At 40.2% G+C, this 23,784-nt stretch overlaps 1 protein-coding gene across 3 annotated transcripts in view; it reads left to right on the forward strand.

Moving 5' to 3' along the window:
* The window catches only part of LOC102071332 (putative acyl-CoA dehydrogenase 6), a 204,552-nt gene that overhangs the window by 127,423 nt on the left and 53,345 nt on the right, over window positions 1–23,784 (forward strand). For all 3 annotated transcript variants that reach the window (XM_026795270.2, XM_005480452.4, XM_026795273.2), the window contains exon 2: window positions 6,133–6,253. In XM_026795270.2, the coding sequence (XP_026651071.1) occupies window positions 6,133–6,253 (121 nt within the window). The remainder of the gene's footprint in view (window positions 1–6,132; window positions 6,254–23,784) is intronic.

Raw genomic sequence — 23,784 nt, forward strand, 5'->3', positions numbered from 1 at the left:
TTCATTGACAATTCTTGTAGCTGATCATTTGCCCAGGTGTGTCACATGATATATTTGGCTGGGTAGCCAGCTGGGAATATTGAGTAAGAGATGCATATTGTATGCAAATGCCAAATCTTCTATATTGTGGGCAAGAGGAGACTTGTCTGTGAGGCAGAGAAGTGTTTCAGCAGCATCTGGGACATTTGCTATCTGGGCATGACCCCTTCATAGCAATGAGTTATATTTTACATAGATCTCCTAGGTGAGCTCCTAACTAATAATAACAACTCATGTTTCTATAGGAGGATTGAGGGCTATCCCCCTTGTTTCAGTTAGTATTTAAAAATCCCCAAAACCAACAACAACAAAAAAACCAACACCCCAAACAACCCCCCAAATAACCCAACCACAAAGAAAACAATCTCCAGAAAACAGTCCTGCAAAACTTCCTGAAGACCTTTGCCCTGTGCTGGTGGTGCATCCTGAAAGAGGAAACAGAGGGCTGCAGCTTTGCTCTCTAGATTGCTGCAGACCACAGGCAAGCCTGTAATGAAGGATTTTGCTTGCCAGAAGAAAGTGCACTAAATAACTTTGTGTGAGCCCGCAAGGTTAGCACTGCAGGGAACATTTTCTGGCTGCTGCGTGGTTAAATCATATTTGTTTAATGGGGTTATTTTTAGCCTGTTATGGTGTTTTAAGTCACATACTGCCTCTGCTTCTGCACCCGATGTCATTGCAGGTGGAATGATTGCCTCCTGTGCCGCAGCGCTGAGCCTGTCAGGCCAGGCTCTCCACCACCACGCTGGGTGATCCAGGCACAGGGGCAGCTCCTGGCTTCTGCTAGGGTCTCCTAGCATGTGTCATGGGGGCTGGGAGCACAGCATGCCATCCATCCTGCCAGTGCTGGAGGGGCTTCACAAATGCAGGATGTGGATTTGCCTGCTGTGTGCCATAGACATTCTCATCAGTGAGCTGCCATGGCAGAAGCTCAGTCTCTCCAGAGCCTCTCTAGTAGGGAGCAGCTACAAGGAGCTGACCTGCTTCTCTCATGCACCTATATTCTCGCTAGCTCTGTCCTTAATATGTTTCCACACCTCAGTCTCCTTCCCTGTGGCCTTTCCCTACCTTTCTGAAGAGTATTCCTAGGAAAGGATTGTCCATCAAACTTTATTTAGAACGTTGGAAGAGTCTTGAGAGAGTCAAGGAGGGCTGTGACCTCCAAGCCCTGGAGTGAGAAGAAATGAGTAATATATTCTGAGAAACTCATTCAGATGTGCTTGGGATGCATGCCTTGGGGGAACCAAGATGGAGATCAACATGTGGGAAGTGGGCAGCTGCTCTTTGAACTGGGGACTTTTTTTTCCCACATGTTTTTCACAGGGTCATGAAATGGATGTCTAGTTTTAAATGGAACTTTTTCATTTCAACCCCATATCATCATGGGGTTGAACCTTCCCTAGGTCTTCGTGTGCAGCAGCTGAGAAGACCTGCACAGGCTGCACGTGTGGCCAGTCAGGAGCTCACCAGTAGGGTCCTGGCTGCCTTGCACCCCTGGGCTGGGTTTTGGTGTCCAGCTTTGGTGGCACCAATGTGTGGCCCATGGGTTTGCCCACTTCAGCTTTGGGGTTTTTTTTTGGTTTTTTTTTTTTTTTGCCTTACCATCTTTCTAAAGTACTACCTTGACCTCAGCACAGTGTTGCTACAATGCTGAGTTGTCTCACAGTGCAGTCATTACTCCTTGTGGTTTAGATTAAAACTGAAGGGAAAATGTAGTTTTGAAGGCTATTAATTATTTGCTTTATTTATTGGTGATATAGAAAGCAAAGAAATCTCTGGTCTATTTCCTCTTGTTTGAGTCATTGTTGCACTAATATCTACTTATAACCACTCAAGAACTGTCATTAGTGGTTTGTTGTTTATTTATTTACTTTTTACATTAAAGATCCTATTAACTGTGTCTTGTTTGATTATTATAGCAATAGAGCTAAGTTCAATTACTGTAACTTGATTTAAATGGGAAAAAATTCTGCTCCTAACATAATATGGAACAGTTATGTCATAAAATCATAGAATCATACAATGGTTTGGGTTGGATAGGACCTTAAAAGTCATCTACTTGGAGGCCCCGTACTCTGGGCAGGGATGTTGGACACCAGATCAGCTTTCTCAAGGCCCCTTTCTACCTGACCTTGAACTCTTCCAGGGACAAGGCATCCACAACTTCTCTGGGCAATCTGTTCCAATGTTTTACCACCCTCTGAGTAAAGAATTTCTTCCTAACATCTAATCTAATCCTGGCTCCACAAACTCCATTTAATCTTCTTAATCCAAAATACCTTTTTCTTAGACATTTTCTCTTGCTTCTCTAATAAATTAGTCTAATCTCAGCTGAGGTGTAACTCACAGGAAGCTGTAGTAAAAATTTGTGTAATTTTTTTTAAGAATTCAGTTTCTTGTTTCAAAATTCATCATCTTGCTAATACTGTGCTGAAACTGTACATTGTGCAGTCTTACAAGGGGTACTTAGAAGAGATATTGTGTGTAGAACTGGTGTGGTCTTTAATTTCTGAATTGCATGATAGGAGGTAAACATGCTGGTGAATAATGAAAAATAATCTTTAATTGCTGTAGAAGTCATCTGTACATACTCTCAGTACCCAAATTAATTAAGGTACAGTTTCTACTGTTGTAGAATGCATTTCTTTTAGAATTCAAAATTAAATGGCATTTCTAATATTTCTGGGTGGTTGCTGATACAACTACAATATCAGCAAAAAACACAGCATCAGCATAATGTATTTTTGTTACTTTTCTCATTTAAATAACGTACTAAGTTTCAGTGAAAATAGTCAAAACTGTGGCAGTGATTTGGGGGGATATTTTCATTGCTTTTTTTCCGAAGAAAAACTAAAATTACCTGTTTCTAAAAAAATCTGAATTTATGTCTCTGTCCCCTCTCCAACCCTGCCATGACATTTCCCCAGACCTGGGCAGGAAGCTACAGGTGCTGTTTTCACAAAACTTTGTCAAGACAGTTTCTAATGAAAACACTTATTTTTCATACCATCATTCAACATGAAGTAAATTTGTTGGCTTGATCCATTTCCACTCTGGCAAGTATCCAGAGTGTTTTTAATAATTCACAGCTGATAAGAGCCCTGAGGGCATTTTTGGAGGCTCCCCAGAGAGCAGCCTGAGCTCATGCTGGGATGCAGGCTAAACCAAGGCTGCCTCCAGAGCCTGGTCCTTTAGGTTTGCATCTCTATTGTTCAGATGAAGTAGCCTGAGAAAAACACCAGTTCCATACAGACTGTTCCAACACACAGTTCACATAAGATGTACTGTGCCCTTGCTGTCAGGAAAAGAACATTTTTTGTTTTGGTATACTGGTACTTCAGCAGGTGAGATAGTTATATGGCTCCTTAATCAACTTTACATCCCAAATGCCATTGAGATTTGGCCAGCTAGATCAGGTGGAAAGATTTCTTTTGTGGCTGGCAATATCTGTCAGATGACATCTGTAGTATGCTGTGCTAAATATTTCTACTGTTAAAAGTTTTAGATCTTGTTATAGTTGGTATGCTGGCAATGGAAGTCTAAATGCTGGCACTCATGATTTCAATGTTTCTCATGATAAAGCACATATAAATAAGCAGACCAGATGCTCACATACTGCTGAAAGCTTGCTTCTGTGCAATTGCCAAACACTGCATGGATACATTAGGGTTTAAGTTAAGATCCCTACATAATATTTGCCTGAAGTTCAAGTGTAAAGTATTTTTCTGAGGGCACAAATGTGAGGAAATAGCTAAAGCCAAGGGAGGGGACAAATCAGATGGTTAAAGTACAAAGCGTTATTTGACCTGTCTGCAGCAAGGTTTTAAACATTTAATTTTGTGATCATTCTGTCACTGCTGGCTTGACTCTTTAAAAATACCTCTCCTTGTTTCAATTAGCTTTTCTAGGAAGGGATGACAATACCCAGTAATCAGTGCTGAAGCACCAGCCAGTTGAGGAGTACTGTAGTTCTTCAGGAATTTGGCTTATGTTTTTATGAGGTTGTACAAGGAAAGGTGTTCCATAAAACCACAGTGAATGGTCCAGTAGCTAAGAAGAAACTGTGGCTATTAATATCTGGACTTTGATTAAAAAAAAAAATTAAGGCCATACACAATTTGTGGTTTATGCAATGAGGTTGTCTTTGGGGGTTTAATTGTATCATGCAAGGAAGATCTTGTTTTACTCAATGTGGCAAACTCACCTGGTAATAAATCAGTTCTGTTAAGCAATTTGAATTTTGCTCAAAGGCACAGGAGCAAACCTGCAGAAATCATGGCTTAGTCATTGAGAATGTGCTTAACTTCAAAGGTAGCTTTGTATGTAGGCTACAAAAAAACTTGGCCCAGTACCAGCTACAACAAACAAAACTATGGTAGCATATTCACCACATATTTTTGCCAAGATCCATCAAAATACTTGAATAACTTTTTGTATGCTCTTTCCCTGGGTGTTTCAGTCCAATGAGCATTACCAGACAACAGCCAAAAAGGTGTAACCACCTTCAACACTGAGGGTCAGCATCTTAGGGTCTGAGCATATGGGACATGGTAATACTGAAGAGAAATGTGAGCTCTCCTAGATAGGGTTCTGCCAAGTATTTTTTTACTACTGATCATTAGGCCTGTGTTAATCAATATAACAGTGAGAGAGAGATGATAATTACTGAATGAGTTGAACATTCAGTATATGAATTTCTCAGAATTTGGTGAGAGAAGTGAAAAAGTGATTTTCCTGTTACCAGCATTCAAGTATGCTTATTTCTGTGGCCAGCTGGAAGACAGAACGCAGCCATATATGGGCTGAAATTCTCCAAAGAATGTGCAATAAATACATAGTTTGGAAGAAGGTTTCGGAGGGTCTCAAGAACACAGCAGTCATGGAGGGAGAGGATTCTATTTCCAGCTCAAGAAATAGTTAGCACCACAGGACTTGTTTATTTAGTGGGGAAAGAAGACTAAGAGGAGTAAATTCTTGAAATAACAAGTTCTCTCTTCATGAAACAGCATAGTAGTTAAATCATGGTCCCAGGTTAAAGGCATTACCTTTCTCTTGGGAACTGGTGTTTGTTTTGGTAGGGTTTAGTTTGGGGGGAGGATGTTTCCTATTTGGACCCCCTTGTGAGGCTGACCGAGGTGTGTGGTGCCCTTGGCTGCAGAGCAGCCTGTGCCGAGGCCTGCTTTGGGCTGCAGAGCTGGGTGGAGGTGGGCACAACCCAGCCGCCTCATGATGGGCAGCAAGAGCACACCTGCAGGCCGCCCTCTTTGCTCCTTTCCCATAGCCATGGAAATCTGGGACTTTGTGGAGTGAAACATCCAACTCTTGTGCCCTGAAACCTGAAAGAGTTGCTGAATGTAGTGGCTGTACTGCAGATGTGTTTTGCTTGCAAAGGGAAGGGAAGGGCGCGCTGCAGCCTGAACAGTGTAAGGACTGTAGTCAGGCAGCTCAGGACACTGACTTTTGGAAGGTGTGCACCCCTAGCAGTAGCACAGACAAGAGCTGCTCAGGGACTAGATTTGGAATATTATCAATTCTGGAAGAAGGTCATACTTTTCCAGTACTTATTCTGTCAGACTTCTGGGGAAGTCTAAATACAGACATGCTCCAAACAGCACCAACTTCCTGCAGAGTGTTTCAGGCAGAGGGAGAGGAAATTATTCTCTTCTACTTGACTTTCTTGGAAATGTGTATGGTCATCAAGAACAGATCAACCTTTTTTGCCAAGGTTATTTTAAGGATAATCCAGATTTCCTTTCCTGTCACTTTAAAGAAACTGTACCCAAAAAGGTAACAAAGGATGAGGGAAAGAGCCATTTTCATAGACCTTGGAGAGGCTTAAATTTGCCCTGATGACCTGTTCTAGTAGTAATTGTTAAAATAATTATTTACATTTGCCTGATTACATTTGTTGTAATAGCTGTGGGTGAGTGGAAAATAAGGATATCCATCAGGAAGTAAGAAAATTAGTGGGCTTTTCTCAATATATATTTCCTTTTTCTTTTTGAATTGCAGTTTTTAGGTGAAAGTAGTCAAAAGTTGTTGTGCAGGATGCCTGTGTTTATAACTTGTGCAAATTTTTTTTTCCAAATCTAGATCATTGACAAGGAGATTAATCCCTTTGTGGATAAGTGGGAAGAAGAAGGACAGTTCCCAGCACATAAAGTGTTTAAAATCCTGGGACAGGCTGGATTCCTTGGTGTGGATAAGCCAACAGGTAAGTAAGTGTGTAACTCCTGACTATTAATAATGATAGACTCAAAAGATTAATTCACTTTTGCCCCAGGTCAAGGCATGGGTTGGAATTCAGTGCAAAGTTTGCTTATGTTCCTCAGTCACATACAGAGTTACTAACTCTGCAAATACACAAAATAACATTGTTGCATCCTTAAGATGATATTCTTCTAAATGCAAATGTTAAAACCTGTATGACTATTATTTTAAAATTAGGGAAATGAACATCACTTCAATTTTCAACATAAAATCTGTATAAGAACTTTTCTTCTGCATCCAGATAGGTATGAAATAATCCAGATCTTCATTAAAGAAACCACAATTTGTAGGCATTGGAAGCATTTTAAGATCTGGCTTATTGTACTGACTTAACATGCAACCTCTCCATCACTTCAAAGGATGAGGATAGTGTGGCCTTTTGGCCATTATCCCCAGATTGTCTTTAAAATGCATTATTCCATCCCACAGAAGCCTGAACAGAACGGGAGGCTGAAGATACAGAGAGCAGGTTTTTGTGTGTTTGTTTATATATGTTGGTGACCCAAAAAGTCCAGAGGAATAGGAGGTATTTCTGCTCTTCAGCTAAAATACATATTCTGCTATCTATTTCTTTAATATGTGATATAATATATACTTGTTTTCTTTTCAAATGCTTCTGTTATATGTTCAAGTCACAATTCTCGGTGATTTGCTTTACCCCCATTTCCCTGCATTCAGAGCAGCCCAAAGTGTTTAACAGTTAACTGCAGTTAATTTTCTCTATGGGGTAGCTCACATAATCTCGGCTATGCTACACCACATCATGATATTGCTAAGGCACAGGGTTCTGTGCAACAAATTGTGTCTTTTTATCACTTAATTTCAGAGGAAATATTCCCTCTTGAAATGAACTCAAATTCTTATGTTATAATGTGAAAGCTTTTCCCACAGCTGTTCAGCTGTTAGATCTCAGAGAACTGTTGGGCTGTGGTTGTCTGACAAATCCAATTAGGTCTGAGCTGGTATTTCTTTACAGAAATGCTGACAGTTCAAGATTATGCTTAAGATCTATTTAAAGGACAAATAGGATTACTGGGGGAGAGAGAAAACCGCTTCTACTTTCTGCCATAATTGTTTGATAGGCAGATTTGAATTGCATCTCAGTGGGTCTCCTTTGCATTGCTGATAATCGTGTTGGGTGTAATAATGGTGCATTGCATGGCTGGCAGATTTCAGTTCTGCCTTCTTATATTCATCTCAGGGCATGCAGAGGCTTCAGCTGGGTTTAGGAACCTCAGTGCTGAAGGTGCTGCACATACAATACAGAGGTGGGAACTTTGTATAACACTCACAAAATATCTGAACAAGAAATAACTGGAGTAAAATCCAGTGAAGAAGGGACTCGTGGAGGTACAGGTGGCACAGAGAGTTGCATGCACTTATTACACTTGTCATACTCATTTTAAGACTATTTTAACTTCGGCTTTAATGTTTGCATCTAGCTGTTAATATAATTTATTTGACCTCTGCAGCTACGTTTTATAAAAGGTATAAAAAATTGATAAAATCCTCAGCAACCTGTAATCCATCTCAGTTCAGTATTGTTGGGCACAGAAAGTGCACAAACTCCTTGGAAGCTGCTGTCTTTGCAGCATTCAGTTGTGCAACAGGACGTCACCAGATCCAGCTTTGCTCTGTAATGGTGTAATGCCACCAGGTACATCTTGAAAGTCCTGAAACTTTCTCCTGATGGTAAGTCAAAGTAAGGTGTATAACACCTTAGTCAAAGTAAGGTGTGCACACTGTATGCAACTGCACAACTTTGGCAAAGCCTGAAATTCTTTGTCTTCTACACTTCTACACAGTCCTTAGACTTGCTGTATGATTAATGTATACCGTAAAATAGAATTAAAAGGTCCACTTTTATACTCTGCTCAGCCACTTCTGTTATTTAGTTGCTGTTTGCAGAGGAAGAGAAGTCTTACGAAACATGAAAAAACCAAGAGCAGGCAGGAGCTTTGGAGGGGTGTTGCAGGAGAAGAAGGGAGAGTAAATTGATTTGAGGAGAGCAATTGCAATGCAGAGCACTTGTGAGTTAACAGTCTGCCCTACTTTCTCTTTCACAAACCAAAATTATCATCTTGTATGTCTTCAAATCCAGATCATAAGACATTCTCTTTAAAGAGCACTGATTATTTTTTTAAAGTTAGTTCACTTTAGTAATAGTTTATATTTTGAAATACAAGTTTTATTGAATTTGTTTTCCAAGATCATTCTGTCAAATATGGAGGGTTTTTTTCCCTGCAGAAATAATTTTGAAATTTTCTGATTGGGCAGAAATGGGTCACAAACTTGTTTTGCTTAGATGGAAGGAAACATCTGTTGGATTTTAGATTTGTTGAAAGTAGACTTTTTCCTGTGTAAACACCATTCCCTTTATGAACAATGACCTGCTTCATGGGAGTCAGGTTTTTAAAAGAACGTGCCTTACATGTGTCCCTTATCACTGGAAACTTTCTCTGTGTGGAGAACTGATTTGGGGCACTATTTGTATTGCAAAAGCTCTATCAATTCCCACTGTATGCAGTTGAGGCTACAAACTTGAAAAAGCTTTTCCTGTATATTTTTTTCACAGTTGTTTATGCAGTAGTTGGTTCTAGTGAATATTGGCTGTAGTTCAGGATGTTCATTGGAGGTTGTGTAAACACTGTGGGCAAAGCTCAGACATGCACCCATAATTGGAGAATTTTTAAGATCATCAGTATATTTAATTTTTACTGTCTGGTCAGTTCTCTGCCAGAGAAAGAGTCTTCTCTTTGAACAATTTCTCTGCTCTGGTATTCTTTACATGACTCAAAAATAGTGCATATGTTAGTTTTCCTTAGGAAAGAGTTTGTTTTCTGTTACATTGCAAGATTCTTCCTACTAGTAAAATACATGGTGAAAAGTGAATATCATTTATGCATAAAAAGTGTATTTTTGCTGTATGCAAAATGTGCATAAATTTACTTCACTCAGGATTTAGAAGAAAAAACCAGCATCCCTATATATTTATTATTCTTCATTTGTATTTACTGTGTATTTCTTCATAAATGATAAAATTATGAGTTTTTGAGCTACTGCCAGTCCCAAAACTAAGGGCAGAGAATGTTAGGGCAGGCAGCAGAAATATTTAACCAGTCTTGGTCGTTTGCCATTGTCTGTTTTGCTAAGGGAAGTGGGCAAGACATATTCTTTGAACTGTTCTATGTGCAGATTAGATGTGATACTGGATTAAAAGTGGAAAGTATCTGTGTAGTTATTTGTGATCTTATGGCCTATGAATCAAAGCCTTGGCTGTTGCTAAATTTTAGGATGTATTGCCAAAAATGCAGGCTCAAAATGTACTGTGTGCCTGCGTATGCCAATGCAGATGATTAAAAGTTGTTTTATCAGCTGATGTAAAAGCACAGGAATCCTGTAAAGGATGGGAGAGAAGGGTTTGTGGGAGGGCAATGTTTGCTCTCCTGCATATTCCCATGGCATCACATGAGTGATAATGATGCCTGCCCTGGGTGTTTCATTAGTGTTTACACTGGCGGTACTGTAGGAATATTTAGTGGAATGCGTTAGCATCTAGAAATAATTATGGCAAGTTTGTCCAAATAGTAGCCTGCATTTATTACTGTCAGACACCTATCAGTGAACGTAGAAAATAGGTTCTTGTATATTTCACGAAAATTAAGTCACTGTGGTAGGATTTGCACATGGATGGGAAAGTGTAGTTCTACACTGTCAGTCCCCTTCCTCTACTGCTGGGACAAACGCCAGATTTGGGATTGGAGAAAGGAATAGTCATTACCTTCTTGTCACATCAGACAGAGAAGCATCTAATAAAACAAAAATAATGTTTCAAGTGTATGATTGCACTGCAATTGGAAAATGATAACTTTCCTTCAGAAAGTCTGTTCATTACAAGTGTCTCTGTGTTGAATGTGGGGAGGGACTATAGATCTATACTATTCTTTATGGTTAATTCTGTTGTTTTCTTTGCAAGTATACATTTATCTGCTAAAATGAGACCTTGTGAGAGTTTGGGCATGGAGAATCACTTGGAAAAATGTATGGGGTTATTTTTTTCCCTTTCTGTAATACTAAGCCTTGTTGTTACACAGAATGAGCATAGAAGGACCTGGGAGGAGCAATAACTAGAAAGGGATTTAGTAGTTCAGGTGAAACAGGATTCGATGGTAACCTAGAAAGGAAATGGAAGGTGTTCAGGTACTTCTGTGGATAGAATTAGAAGCGATAGATTTGTCAGAAGTGAATTAATTTACCCCAAACTGTTCCTGCGTGGCAGTAATGGACCAGCTGCAGCACTTGTTCTTGGTTTAGCAGATTTAAGTATAGTCAGCTGAATTGACTGCTTGATCTTTTTCCCACTTACAAAAGAGTGCAATAATCATTAATAAATAGGAGTTGCACTCTAAAGGTTTGCAAGGGAAGCCTTTGGGCCATGCTTTCAGACACCAATGAACCAATAAATCAACACTCTCAAGTGTTTACCAGCTATAATCTATACCTGTTTTGCAATCAAGAAATAATTTTGATAGGCCTTAAAAAGCAGTAGACCAAATCAGTCACTGCTTTGTTTGAATCAATTTGATGACAAAAATTGTGATGTGTGGCAGGGTTTTGGAGACCTTGATCAGATAAGTATAAGAAATTTCAGATGCTTATTGGACCTTCTAATTCAGTGGATTGGATTGAAATCTCAGGAAAACAGAGGTTTGTATGTGTATATACACCTGAGTTTTGTGTAGTTGAGATTTTTTCCCCTTCTCCACTATTGTGAAATGTTGACTATTCAAGTCCCATCTAGTATCTTGCAAGTGCATGATGAAATTCAGTTGAACATGGTAAGGTGGGGACAGTTTGCTACATTTCAGAGATCATCAGGTATTTCTGATCAGAGAGAGAAATGAGCACTTGAGTTCACCTTTGGTTTTTCTTTAACTGTGAATCTGACTTGGGAAAAGGTTGTGTTTCTTTTCTTCATGGCTGGTTGGGAAATGCAGTGTTACCTCTGGGAATAGCTTGTTCAGCTACCAATAGCAGCCAGCAGAGAACTGACTTACTCAAGGACACCCAGTCTTTGCAGAAGAGATAATCTTCCTTTAAATGTGTTGTTGATAGAGGGATCAGATTAGTTCCTGGGATTCTGCTTTTGTGCTTCAGATAAGGCAAATCCTCACACTTGTGGCTTGTAATGAAGAACACAGCAGTACTTCATGCAGTTTAGGTGTGCTAATAACAATGCCTTAGGGTCAGATGTAGGAGTTTCTGAAATCTGGTATGTGTACAGGTTATGTCAAAATTATATTCAGAAGGCAATTTAAAATGTCTCTTTCCTGGATAAAGTTAGAAGCATCTTACTGGTAGCAAATGCTCAGTTATGTATGTGCAATTAATGCTTGAGCTCTTGACACACATTTCACTCACAGCAGACCTGCCATGCCAAATTCCCTTCCATGAATCACAGGCTTTGCACAAACTGTCAGACCCACGTGGTGTCTTGAATCTGACTTGGAGCACTTAGAATCTGAGATGAAAGTGTTACAAGCAGCTGCCACTGTTCTGCCCCTGTTTCTACTCTGGGTTGTGCAGGGGAGTCTGTCCTCTGTTGTGCTTGACTTCCCTCTAGTTTTGTAGGAAATTGTTGGGCTTGGGGATTTTCAAAGAGATATATCTGATAAAAATCTGATGTTCTTGATTTTATAGTTGCGAATAAGAGAAGAATGTACACTAAAGAGAACAGTTGAATATATTAAAGAAATATGAAATAATATAACGCCTGAAAAGAATATAGGGATTGAGACATCAAATATGACATATTGTTCAGGAAGTTTTTATGAGAGGCGTATTGTTTATTCTTTACTTCTGTAGATCAAATAGCAAGACTGTCTCTTGACAAAGTTTGGCCAATGAATGAGGTTATACTGAAAAACCTGGGTGTTACAAATATATCTAATTTACACATAACTGTCTTTTCCCAGCCTCAGGATTCTTGACATCTGTCATATATATAAATAGGATAATTTAATAGCTTTCTGAAAGTATAAATGCACTTCTTATGCTTACATGTCAGTACACATAAGAAGTGTGGACCAACTGTGAGAGACAGTGTTCTTCCAATCACCAGAGTTGTACATACACTGAAATTTAATTTAAGTTTTCTGTTTTATAGAAGAAGTTTTGAAGTAAGATCTCAGTGTCAGGTTTCTTTTCTGGTTTTTTTTTCCCCTTTGTTTTTTTTCTTAAGCATAGGCATGGGAGGCCATTTGTGATAAACAAAGTACTTCTTGCAGGACTGTGTATTTCCTGAAGAATGTGTCTGTTTGTTCTCTTTGTGCCTTTCCTGGGTGGCCTAGAATTGCTGACTCCTGTTATCTCTAGTGCAGTAGCTATAATTTTCCATGAGACAACAAACCTACTCTGTGGTCTTGCCTGCCCTGGGAGATACCTTCAGTGCTGGGCAGCTGGAGCCAGGAACGTGGCATGACTCTGGAGGAGGGCAGGAGCTTCTCGCGTGGGACCTTTGGAACAGCACCACCTCTGTACTCCCCTTGAGCCTGAGAACTGGCAGAAAATGGGCACCTGCCCAGAGCCTCAACCATTTACAAATCAGCTTCACTTGTACACCTGAAAGGAGGAGCAAAGATGGGATTAATGAAAAATTTCCATGGATGTGTACCACAGGAGAAAGTATTGGAGTTTTTTGTGGCATCATTGAATGCTTTAAAATTCTTTGAAGGTGACTTTAGGCAGCATTTCTTCTGCTTCCTATACTGTGTGTCAGAGGAAATGAACGGGACTGTTCTCACCATTGCTTTATTATTCAAGAACAGGGGTCTCTCAGCAGAGCAGAAGATCTGTGAGTAATAATCCTTCTGAAAGGATTTTTTTTTCCTTTTTACATTATGTATAACCAGTGAAACTCATTTCATGGAAAACACAAGGAGCAAAGTTTAACAGGAATCCAGAGAATGTTAAATAAATATACAGATGGTGGCACCATCCACAGTTACTGCAGGGAGAGTAATTGTATTTCTGATCCTCAGCTGCTCACTTAGCAGGTGAATACACCATTTCACAGTTTCTTGTACTCTGTGGCCTCACCAACTCTCCCCTGAATAACACATCTACCACTGCTCCGTGTGCTGGAGTCTGAGCCTGGCAAAAACATTCACAATACATATTACAACTTGTTCAGGATCCGTCCACAGCCCAAGAAAGGAAGCCTTTAATTAGTCAGAGAATCATAAAGTTTGGAAAAGACCTCTTAGATCATCAAGTCCAACCATTAACCCAGCACTGCCAAGTTAATTTTTGTATTTTTCTCCATCTTTGTATGTTGGAATGGTTGTGAACGTGTCTTTTACTACTATCCATATTTATTTTCTAAATCTTACCAATTGTTTTCAACCACCTCTATCTACTTGTGTTTCCCACTGAGCCTCATCTCTTTCTTCTTGGTTTTTTTTCCCTCTTGAGAGGATTCTGGTGGGTCCTTGTGTAACTTCCCAAACAAACTCTATTTGCTACTTCTTCTATTTTAACTGACTTTGAAAGGACTGAAGGCAATAAAAATATTTTGCGAAAAAGTAATGAAAAAGGCCTCTGAATCCATTTACTGGCTTTTTGGTCTTTGGTTGTTTGCTTGTTTTAGGTAGAATAATTAGGGGCTCTTTCCCCTCCCATCCCCCCCACTTTTATGTTTTGTTTTTCCCCGAGAGCGATAGCATGGGAGCAACTTGCTCTTCTGTAGCTGGTTTGAAAGAGCTGTTAGTTGAGTTTGTCACTCAGAGCTGGTCAGGAAATTCTTTCCAGTGTGTCCAGATGCTTCCTGTGCACAAGGCTGCTGTCATACTTGGCACATGATTAAAAAAAAAAAAATCACACTGAAGCTGTTTTTTCTTTTGGTTTTAACCAGGTCCTTTTGCACCATTGAGGGAGGACAGTTTTGCTGGGGGGAGAGTGACACTGTGCTTGGGGTTGTTTGGAAGAACAAAAAGGAACCATGTAAAATTTCTATATATTTGTTTATAAAGCCTTACGCTAATTCATATTCTGCATGTTGGATTCTGCATTACTAAAAGAAAATAATTATAGCAGCTGATACTTGTAGCAGTGATGCATTTCAAAAAAGATTTTGGCAGCTTTGTATTCCGGGGGGTGTTTGTGCCGATCATGATGCGTCCTCTGACCTCTTTGTGGATTGTATTATTCTTTTACATGCTTCTGCATAGGAAAGGTTGTGTAAGCTGTACCTTCTGGTTGTTCCTGTAAAACCTGTGAGCTACTGGACCTATAAAGGAAACAATTATGCGCTTGTTACCTTTGGACAGGTCTTACTTGGACTCCCTGGCACCACACTAATGAGATGCCCAGATAAACTCGATTCTCTCAAGAATAAAGGGAGTTTCCTACATTTTAAACCCATGTCCTTCCCTACACAATGTTGGGAATCCCATCCTCTGCCTCTGCCCAGGTTGAAACTGTGTGTCATCATAGCCCCAAAAGAGGATGTGGAAAGAGGAGAATACAAGAGGAAACAAACACCAGGAGTAAAATTCTTTATATACAACTCATTTTGACAGGAAATGTTTTGCTCCTTCCGGTAGAACTTCGTAACTATTTTCAGGACACTAATTTCACTTTATTCCATTTTTGCATTTATTTCTTTCTACAGAGAATCCAGTTTCTTCTTTCCTGGAAGATGGATGAGTATTTTGGTCTTTGAAAAGTTTGCTTCATCATCAGTTTAAAGTCTCCAGCAGATCTTTAATGCACATGAAAGATGCTATAAGTTCTGCTGGATGGTACATTTAAAACTGAAGGAATCCTGAGTTTTGGAGGTGCCCACTGAACATGCTTCTGCAAACTGATTGTGCAAGAATTGGCCTGGCCTGTAAAGTCACTGTATTGTATAACCCATAAGCAGCTCCAGGGACTTCAGAGTATCATCTTAGAGATGGATCAGAATCTGGCTACTACACAGATTCTCTGGTGCTGCCTGCTAAATTAGGGAAGGGAGGGAAAATATCCATTTTCTGTAAGGCAATTGGAAAAACAGAAGAAGATAATGAACTGGACTTTCCCTAAAGATATTTTTCAAGCAGTTTAGTTATGTGTCTGAAACAAAAAACATGTAAATGCTGAGGATTAGAAAAATCTTCCAACTCTGATCTTGCTAAAGGTTTGACAGGTTTTAATTGCTCCCAGGTTTCAGACTTTGAAACAATTTAAGATGAAAAAACTAAAGTGATGAGATTATAGGAGATTTTTGCCTTTGCAGAAGCCACGATCTAGATCTATAGCATAGTGTGGTTTCTGCGAGGAAAAATGCACAGCACAGTGTGGAAGGTGGAGAGAGAGGCCCGTTCCATGTTGTACCTTGTGCCTGCATGATAATTATTCAGGAGGCATCCTCAGGTCTTCTGTCGTAGTTTGAAGCTGTCTGGGGTTCATGCTGAGTTCTGTGGATAGGCTCTCCAGCATGGCTTTGAAATATTTTGCCTGGATTTGGGTAGATGTGTGTTTGAGGTTTGCACAGTCTTCCACTGATGGATTTAGTCAGGAGAAGCTGAACAGAGAGTGGGTACATGGACATGGCCAGGAGATCTGGGGCTTGAACCTGCTCCCTTCTCCCACCACTCCAGCGAGCTCTGTAATTAGCTTGTCTCTAATGAAAGGTGGAAAAAGCCTCCAGCAGAGACTTTCCATGTCCTGATGAGAGATGAAGCAGCACATGTGAAGGGTGGTGGTCTCTCACAGTGCTACCATCATCTCCTTTCCTGTCGTTTGAATGAAGATACTGGTAGTGCTTGAAAGAAAAAAACAGCTGATATTTTAACATAATTTTCCCTTCATTTCACTATTTTATTTATTCAATGGGTAGTTGTGAGCTGTATTCTGTAAATGCCTCCACATGCTGAATGATCTAATTTTCCATGTGGGAGTACAGAATAAACTTTAGAACACAAAAGGTTGCACAGAAAGGTGGCATTAATTATACAAAATTACCATCAGAAGGCAGATTATTATACAGAACATTCTTTTTAACATATGAAACAGCTTTTAATTTAATACTAAGTTTGAACTGACAACATTCAAAAAACAATCACAAAGCTTTGGAATTTAATTTCTTGTAAGGGAGTATCCTTAGAGGTAGTTGTTGAAGCATATTAAGTAAGTTTAAGAGGAAAGGAAATTTAAATATAAGTTCTGCTGAATAATAATAAAGGGATTAATTGAAATCTTTAATTTCTGGTCATAACAGAGCTTGGTCAGAAAAGGTGAAATGGAACAATACCTGAGTTCTTCTCTGAGTCTCAAATATCCATGAGCTGCAAATATGAGAGTAGCCTTGCAGAGAACAACACTGCAACTGGGGGTACTGGTGGATGAAAAGTTGGACATGACCTGGTAGATGTGCACTCATAGCCCAGAAAGCCAAAAGTGTCCAGGTCTGCATGGAAAGCAATGTGGCCAGCAGGTCAAGGGAGGTGATTGTCCCCCTCTCCTCTGCCCTTGTGAGACCCCACCTGCAGTGCTGCATCCAGCTCTGGGTCCTCAGCACAGGAAAGATTTGAGCCTGTTGGAGCAAGTCCAGAGGAGGGTAATAACGACGATTGGAAGGACAGGGCACCTCTCCTATGAGAAAAGGCCGAGAGGGATGGTGTTGTTCAGCCTGGAGAAGAGAAGACTCCAGAGAGACCTTGTTGCAGTCTTTCAGTACCTTAAGGGAGTTTGTAAGAAAGGTGGGGGCAAGCTCTTTAGCAAGGCCTGCAGTGATATTGAGTAATTGTTATAAATTAGAAGAGGGTTGATTCAGGTTAGATGCAAAGATTAGATGCATCTTTTACAATCAAGGTGCTGAAGCTCTGGAGCAGGTTGCTCAGAGAGGTGATAGATGTCCCTTCTGTGGAACATTCAAGGTCAGGTTAGACAGAGGTCTGATGTAGTTGAAGGAGTCCCTGCTCAGCACAGGAGGGCTTGAACTAGATGACATTTAAAGGTCAAGCCAAAACATTCTATGATTCTACACAGTTAATTTCACAGGCATACATAAACAAAAGCTTGCAAAGAAAAGGATTATCATTTGTTTGAGGTATTGTTTAAAAAGAAAGAAGAAAATTAGGCAGCAAATAAGAGGAAAAATCAAAACATAACATGGCCACTGATTTGTCTATGGCTAAAGTTGCAAAATGTGAAATAGACAGTGATGAGGTAAGACTTGTGTTTTGTAATTGTCCCTGGCTTTGGAGTGGTACAAGCTCTTACATGTTTCCTTTTTATCTCTAATTATGCCAACTTATTAAAAAAAAACCCAACACAAAAAAAAAAAAAAAACCAACAAAAAAACCAAAAAACCCAAAGCAAATAAACCACCAACCTGCTCCAAGACCTACGCTTCTGGGATTATTAGAGGCCACCAGTGTAACCAGGTCCATGATGCTGGTGGATGGTGGGTGCCCGCCTGGAGCCAGGCTTCACAGCTGGGAGCTGAAAAGCAGAGATGGCAACATCTGGAGCAGAGCCAGAAAATGAACCCTAAATTTGGGAGTCTCGGTAGCTGTGATGAATGTGGGAGACAGGAGATTTCTGATCAGGATGGTTTGTGCTTGCTCTCAGACAGTCCTGAGGGAGTTACTGTAGTCCAAGACTTGGAAGATCCCAACAGATGAACCTTGTGGAGAAGTGTTTACCTCCAGCATCTCCCAACATCCCTGCTCAGCTTTCAACCACCCTTTCCACTCTTGTCTGTGATGATTTTGAGTCAAGGTTGTTTGGGGTTTTTTTGTTTTGAGAGTGGTAAGTTTCAGAAAAAAAAGGTGAATGTTTTAAGAACATAGTAGAAAATGTTCTTGTTGTTTAGGTATCATGCTGTGAAACCACTTGGCGGGGGTGATTTTATTTCAGCTGACTCTAGAGAATCTGAGGAATGCCACAAATGCATTTTTAATGGTCAGCTGCAATTTTAATAAATAACAAATTGCACCAATCAGGGCATAATTTAGAGTGAAAAATATCTCAATGATATGAAGTAATTCTGAAGCACAGGGCCAGATGAAAACACCCACGTTCAACACAGGCTTTGAATTCACTATGTTTGTGGAGCTGAAAGCACAATCAAAACATTGCTCTTCTTTTTGGTGTATGAGATGTGTGTCATTTGCAAAGGATGAAACTGGAGGGATTATAGTCAAGATTGGTTTTAAGTTGATCCTCTGTTAAAACCGTATGTCAACGTACATCTTCTTCATGCAACAATATTTTCAACACTCAGGCTGCTGGCTGAGATTTGGATAATTGCATATAGCATCCCTGTTTGTTGCCTCTGTCTTTTTAGCTGTTATAGGTCAAATATCACCTTTCTTTAAATAACCTCAGTGCAATAAAAGGCCTGAGTGCTAATTATTGGGTTTTGGCTCCATTGAACTACAATGAGAACTGGGGACATACATGCAACTTTAGTTCTTTGAAAACTGAGATTGTAATGAGAGAAAGGAAATGATGTGATAAATAGCTTTCTCTTTGTTTGCCTCCTTAGAACATCTTTCCTTGCTGGTTTCTACTAAAGGCTTCAAGCCACCTGGAAGCATGTAAGCAGATCAGTCAGTCTGTGCTGGTGTGTGTCTGCTGCAGAGCTCCCCTCTCTCCCAGAACGATTTCAGTGTTGCAGAGCCCAGCAAGGGAATGGTGGGCAGGTGGCAATCACTGCTTGCAGCAATTTTAAAGGCAGCATCCTCACTGACTTTAATATGCCCTGGATTAAAGGGCAGGAGACATCTTATGCAACTTTTCTGTAATAAAGGAAAGCTCCCTGAGCCACTCATGGAGATGTCACACAGGAGATGGACAGATGTCACCATGCCCCCTTTCTAAGTTTTTTAAATTTGGGCAGAGGGATACCTGTGATGAAATAACACCAATGCTACCTGGTCTGCAGCAGTGGTCTTTGGAAGCAAGGGGGGACACTGAAAGCTGCTTTTATATGAAGCTGTGATGTTAGAGTTTGTTTCTGAAAAAAACTCTCACTTTATTAAGTGCTCAGTTTCCTTTAATGCTTTGGGAAATTACGAAGCTCAGCCAGATTAATTTGAAGTCCCATAGATAAGCAGTTCCTGAGTGTCTGGCAAAGTCCTTAATGGGTGAGAGGAGAGAGACAAGAGTGTGTGCCACCAAGAAAAGAAATGGGGTGTGAGCTGAAGCTGCCCACTGCCCAGCTGGGGCAGCTGCATTTAGAGCTGTTAACCCACACAGCCCAGCCTTTCTCCCGGCTGCAGCCCCAGAGCCTGGAGTGGGGAGCTGGTGGTGCAAAGCCTGGACACAGAACAGGGGGAGCAGAGCACCTGGAGCTCAGACAGGATTTCCCTCTACATGATGGCAAAAAACACCGCAGTCTAATTATTTTTTGTTTGCTGGGTCACCAGGCAGAGTGGTGATCATCACTGATGCCATAAATATTTATAGAAAAAAATTCCATTCCATCTTCCACTTTCACTGAGGTATTTATCCTCACTGTTTCTCTGTTTGTTGTCAGGTCACCCACCTGATTAATTTTTCATCGCTCTACACTTGTGGGCTAATGCAATGTTGCATATATTCAGATATCTGTGAGAAGAATGACTATACTGTTTTTGCAGGAGTGCTTTTTTACTATATATTTTGCATGCTGGTAATAGAGTGTTTCTGTATTGCTTTGAGGTGGTACATTATTATTGTTGAGTGTGGTTTTTTTCTTCTTTTAGATATATTATCAAAGCCTTCACTGGTTTGTTTATTCTAAGAAAATCTTTATAAATCCATTTTCAAAGCTGTGCCTTGCATTTATACATATTTTACACAGCCTTAATATGTTGAAGAAAAATCAGAGGTCAAGCAGAAGCTCATAGATCCAATTAATGAGTTCCAGTAAATACCTTTAAATCCTTTGTGCATTGGGAGTAGAGCACAGGGACACCTCTCCTGATGCTTATTTTCACTTATTCCTTCAATATTTAATTAGCATGGCTTACTCACTAATTCTCAGTGAGTTTTGAAAATATTTAATTTGAAACTAATTAGACCAATTCCCTGACTATTAATTACCCAAACCTGCAGATGTAGGAATGGTAGGAGATCAGTCAAAGTGAAGACACTGGGTGCAGCTTTATGTCAAGGCTGAATCTCAGGTGTGGCTGTACAGACTTAGGCAAATCTCTCCAAATCTTTCTCTGTACCCCTTTTGTTCTTTGAAAGAGGGAAGAGGGGAGTGGCATAACAACCTCAATGTTGTGCTTGGCCTGTGTCCTGCAGAGAGAACCAGGTCAGCCCCAAGCAGTGGTGTTCAGTCATGTCCAAAACATGAGTCAGAGTGGCAGGACCTGTTGCTGGTGCAGAGATGTGCATACCAGGTGTGTGTCTTATGGTACATGCATGTTTGTGTGTGCATATGCACATCATGACACATCACAGAGTCACTGTGGGATCTCAGCACCTCAGGACTGAGGTGCCGAGCCACTGAGACCACCCTTGGGGGGCTCGGGAGTCCTGGAATGTTGCCAGAAGTGTCTGGTGGCTGGACTTTGATCCTACACGGGAGACGACACCTGTATGAGGATAGGAGGACTTCACCGGGGTGAATGGTGAAGGGATTAGTTAATTAGAGGGTGAGACACAGGGTTTAGGATTTATGTACAGGGAGGTTTAGAGAAGTAAGATGGAGGAATTGGGGCGTGTCCTGTCCTTCTTCTTCTTCTTCTTCTCCTCCATCTTCTTTGGTGATGGTGGCACTTTTGGATTGGTTATTACTGAAAGTACACCGGGTAATAAGAATAAATGGTATTGGGGAAAAATGATAAATATTGTACACGTAACAATGGGTATAAAGATAGGTGGCTGCCTGGAGGGCAGCACAGTGTGCTCATGGCTGACTGCTGAGCAGATCTCTGTCGGGCTGAAAGAACATCTTGTAGATAAACAATTAATAAACATAAAAACCGAAAGAAGAACTGAAGCCTCTTCTCGTCCTTCGATACGCGGGCTGTCCCAAGGCCACTCCGGGCCTTTCCAGGCCCTTCAAACAGCCGAAAACCCGACAAGTCACAGAATATCTTGAGTCAGAAGGGACCCCCAAGATCACAGGGTTCAGATCCCTGCCCCTCTCAGACTATCTAAAACTAAACCATATGACTAAGGGAATCATCCAGACATATGCATTTTCCAGTCTTTAAATTAATGAAAAATTTTTATTTTGCCATAATTTTAAATGGTGAAATAATTGTATTGCTTGTGGAACATTTTATTTTTCTGAGGCTCTTTCCTGACTGGATTTACAGATATGGGAGTCTGTACAGGAGGTCTTGTTTTTCAGAGGTTCAATGTCCTGAAGTAGACATACTGCTAGTTGGAGATGCTCATTTGGTAATCAACAAGTGAAATTTCAGTGAAGAATTACAAACTCTTAAGTTTTCCATTCCTGCTTCTGGGCAGATGGGCATTACTGTAATCTTGCAATAAATGTGTCATGAAATGTGTTACTGAGATTTATAAACTTGCCAGTTTGATTGAAGTTAGGAAGCTTGCTCATGCTTCATTACTCTTGTGGTTTTGTATAAACATTTCTTAAGCAGTCTCAAGTTGTCATAAGGAGCATATACCTGAGTCTCTTTGTTACTTCAGTAAAGACACAGAGGCTTAGATCTCACTCTTAGAAGAATAAAAAAGGAAAATTATGGGGTTTTTTACATTTTCCAAAACAATGCTGTCCATTTTTCCTGCTGGTACATTGGTTCTCACCTTAGACTTTGGTCTTGCGTCTTGCTGAGTGTTTCGATGTGACTTTTAGCAGTGGACTTGCAGGCATGGAAGCATTGCTGCAGTGTGCTGTGCAAATCCTGCCCAGCTAGTTGTTTTCCCATAGGCAGCAAAAGGTGTGGTTGGCAGAGCAGAGAGCCTGTCTGAGAAACCACCATGCAGCTGTAGGGTCTGTGCATGCAGCCAAGTGGGAATTAGATTTTTCTGTCCATCATTTGTTCAAATGGCAGCATGAATCCTCCTTCTGCCTGATTAAAGTCAGTGCAGCAGTATATACTGCAGTAAATAATAGGAAAATACTAGCAAGATTTATTTCTCTGTGTTTGCAACACAGTAGGGGTTCCAAATGAGCTGCTGCAGCTGCCCTGCATTTTCAGAGACCCTCAGCTGCTGTTAAATCACAGTGCCATTGCAGGAGGGAATGAAAGAAGCAGGCTGTCTCCTGAAACACATAGGATATTAAGTGTATCTTATTTTCACGAGAATATTCATGAGGAGCTGCAGACTGAAAACTTGAGTGTGTAGTAGTGAGGGTGCCTGCAGTTTCTGTCACCCTTCATATCTGATGACAGTAAGACTACTTACTGGGGGTAAAATTGGATCTTCATGCACTTGGTTTCTCTAAATCCTAAGTAGCAATTGAGAATATTCTTAAGTAAGGTGTCTTTTAGTCTGTTATCTAGACTTAATGCAGTGTGCATTATTGGCTAGGAAAGCTGTGGGTAATTTGTTTAAAACTGTAGAAACAACAGAGCCCTTTTCCTGGCACATGCCATGTCTAGTGGCAATATTAATAAAAAAAAATAAAGTTAGATCAGTTTTTAATTTTTTAACTCGCCTTAGTTAACTCACTCACCTGTGATTCTTCTGTTTTTCCCAAATGCTAAATACTGAAAAAAACCAATTTTTTATGCTGCTAGAGACAAGCAATGCATTTTGTTTAGTTTAATTTGGTCTGTGATCTTGATTTATTTTTTACCCTTCTGTTAATCAGCCAGAAAGACATTTTTGGGAGGTCTTTTTGTTTGACTGTTGGAATAACTTCACTCTGGTGCTGGTCTGCTTCTGCCAGTGAAAGACCTAAGTTTAGTAAGTAGCGCTGAACCATGTTCTGCTGTAAGAGTTTTGCAGTTATCCTTTATGTTTGAGCAGAATTTGATCCCATTCTTCATTTTAAATATTTTTTTTCTTCTTTCTCTTTTCTACAAGGCTGCTTTTCTTTCTGCATCTGTTTACCACTTGTGTTGCAGAGGTCATCATTCTAATTACCAGTGAAAGCTCAAAAAAGAGGAAATCAATCTTTTCTGTATTTCAGGGAATTTTCATCTACAGCTCTTAGGACAAAAACTAAATTAACTGCATATTTTACTAACATTGAGGACAGATTTGGAATGGAAGTTAATAGCTGGGCATGTCTTGGCCTGAAAGTTTTTGGCAAACTAATGAGGTCAAGGAAGAAATTAAGAAAGCTCAAAGGATTGATCCGTAGGAACAATTTAGGAGCTCTCTAGCTGAGCTGTAGAGTGATTAGAGTCATGTGATTACAATGTAAGTGTCTGGCATAAACAAGGAAATGAGATCCTGTTTAGGACAGTGGAAGAAAGTAAGAAATATAGACTGAAAAACTGCCAGCAAATGAAATACTGAGATTATCACTTCTCACCAAAAGTTGGAAACCTTGCTGGTGAAGAC

Source organism: Zonotrichia albicollis, chromosome 1, assembly GCF_047830755.1.
Source record: "Zonotrichia albicollis isolate bZonAlb1 chromosome 1, bZonAlb1.hap1, whole genome shotgun sequence".
Classification (NCBI taxonomy): Eukaryota; Metazoa; Chordata; class Aves; order Passeriformes; family Passerellidae; genus Zonotrichia; species Zonotrichia albicollis.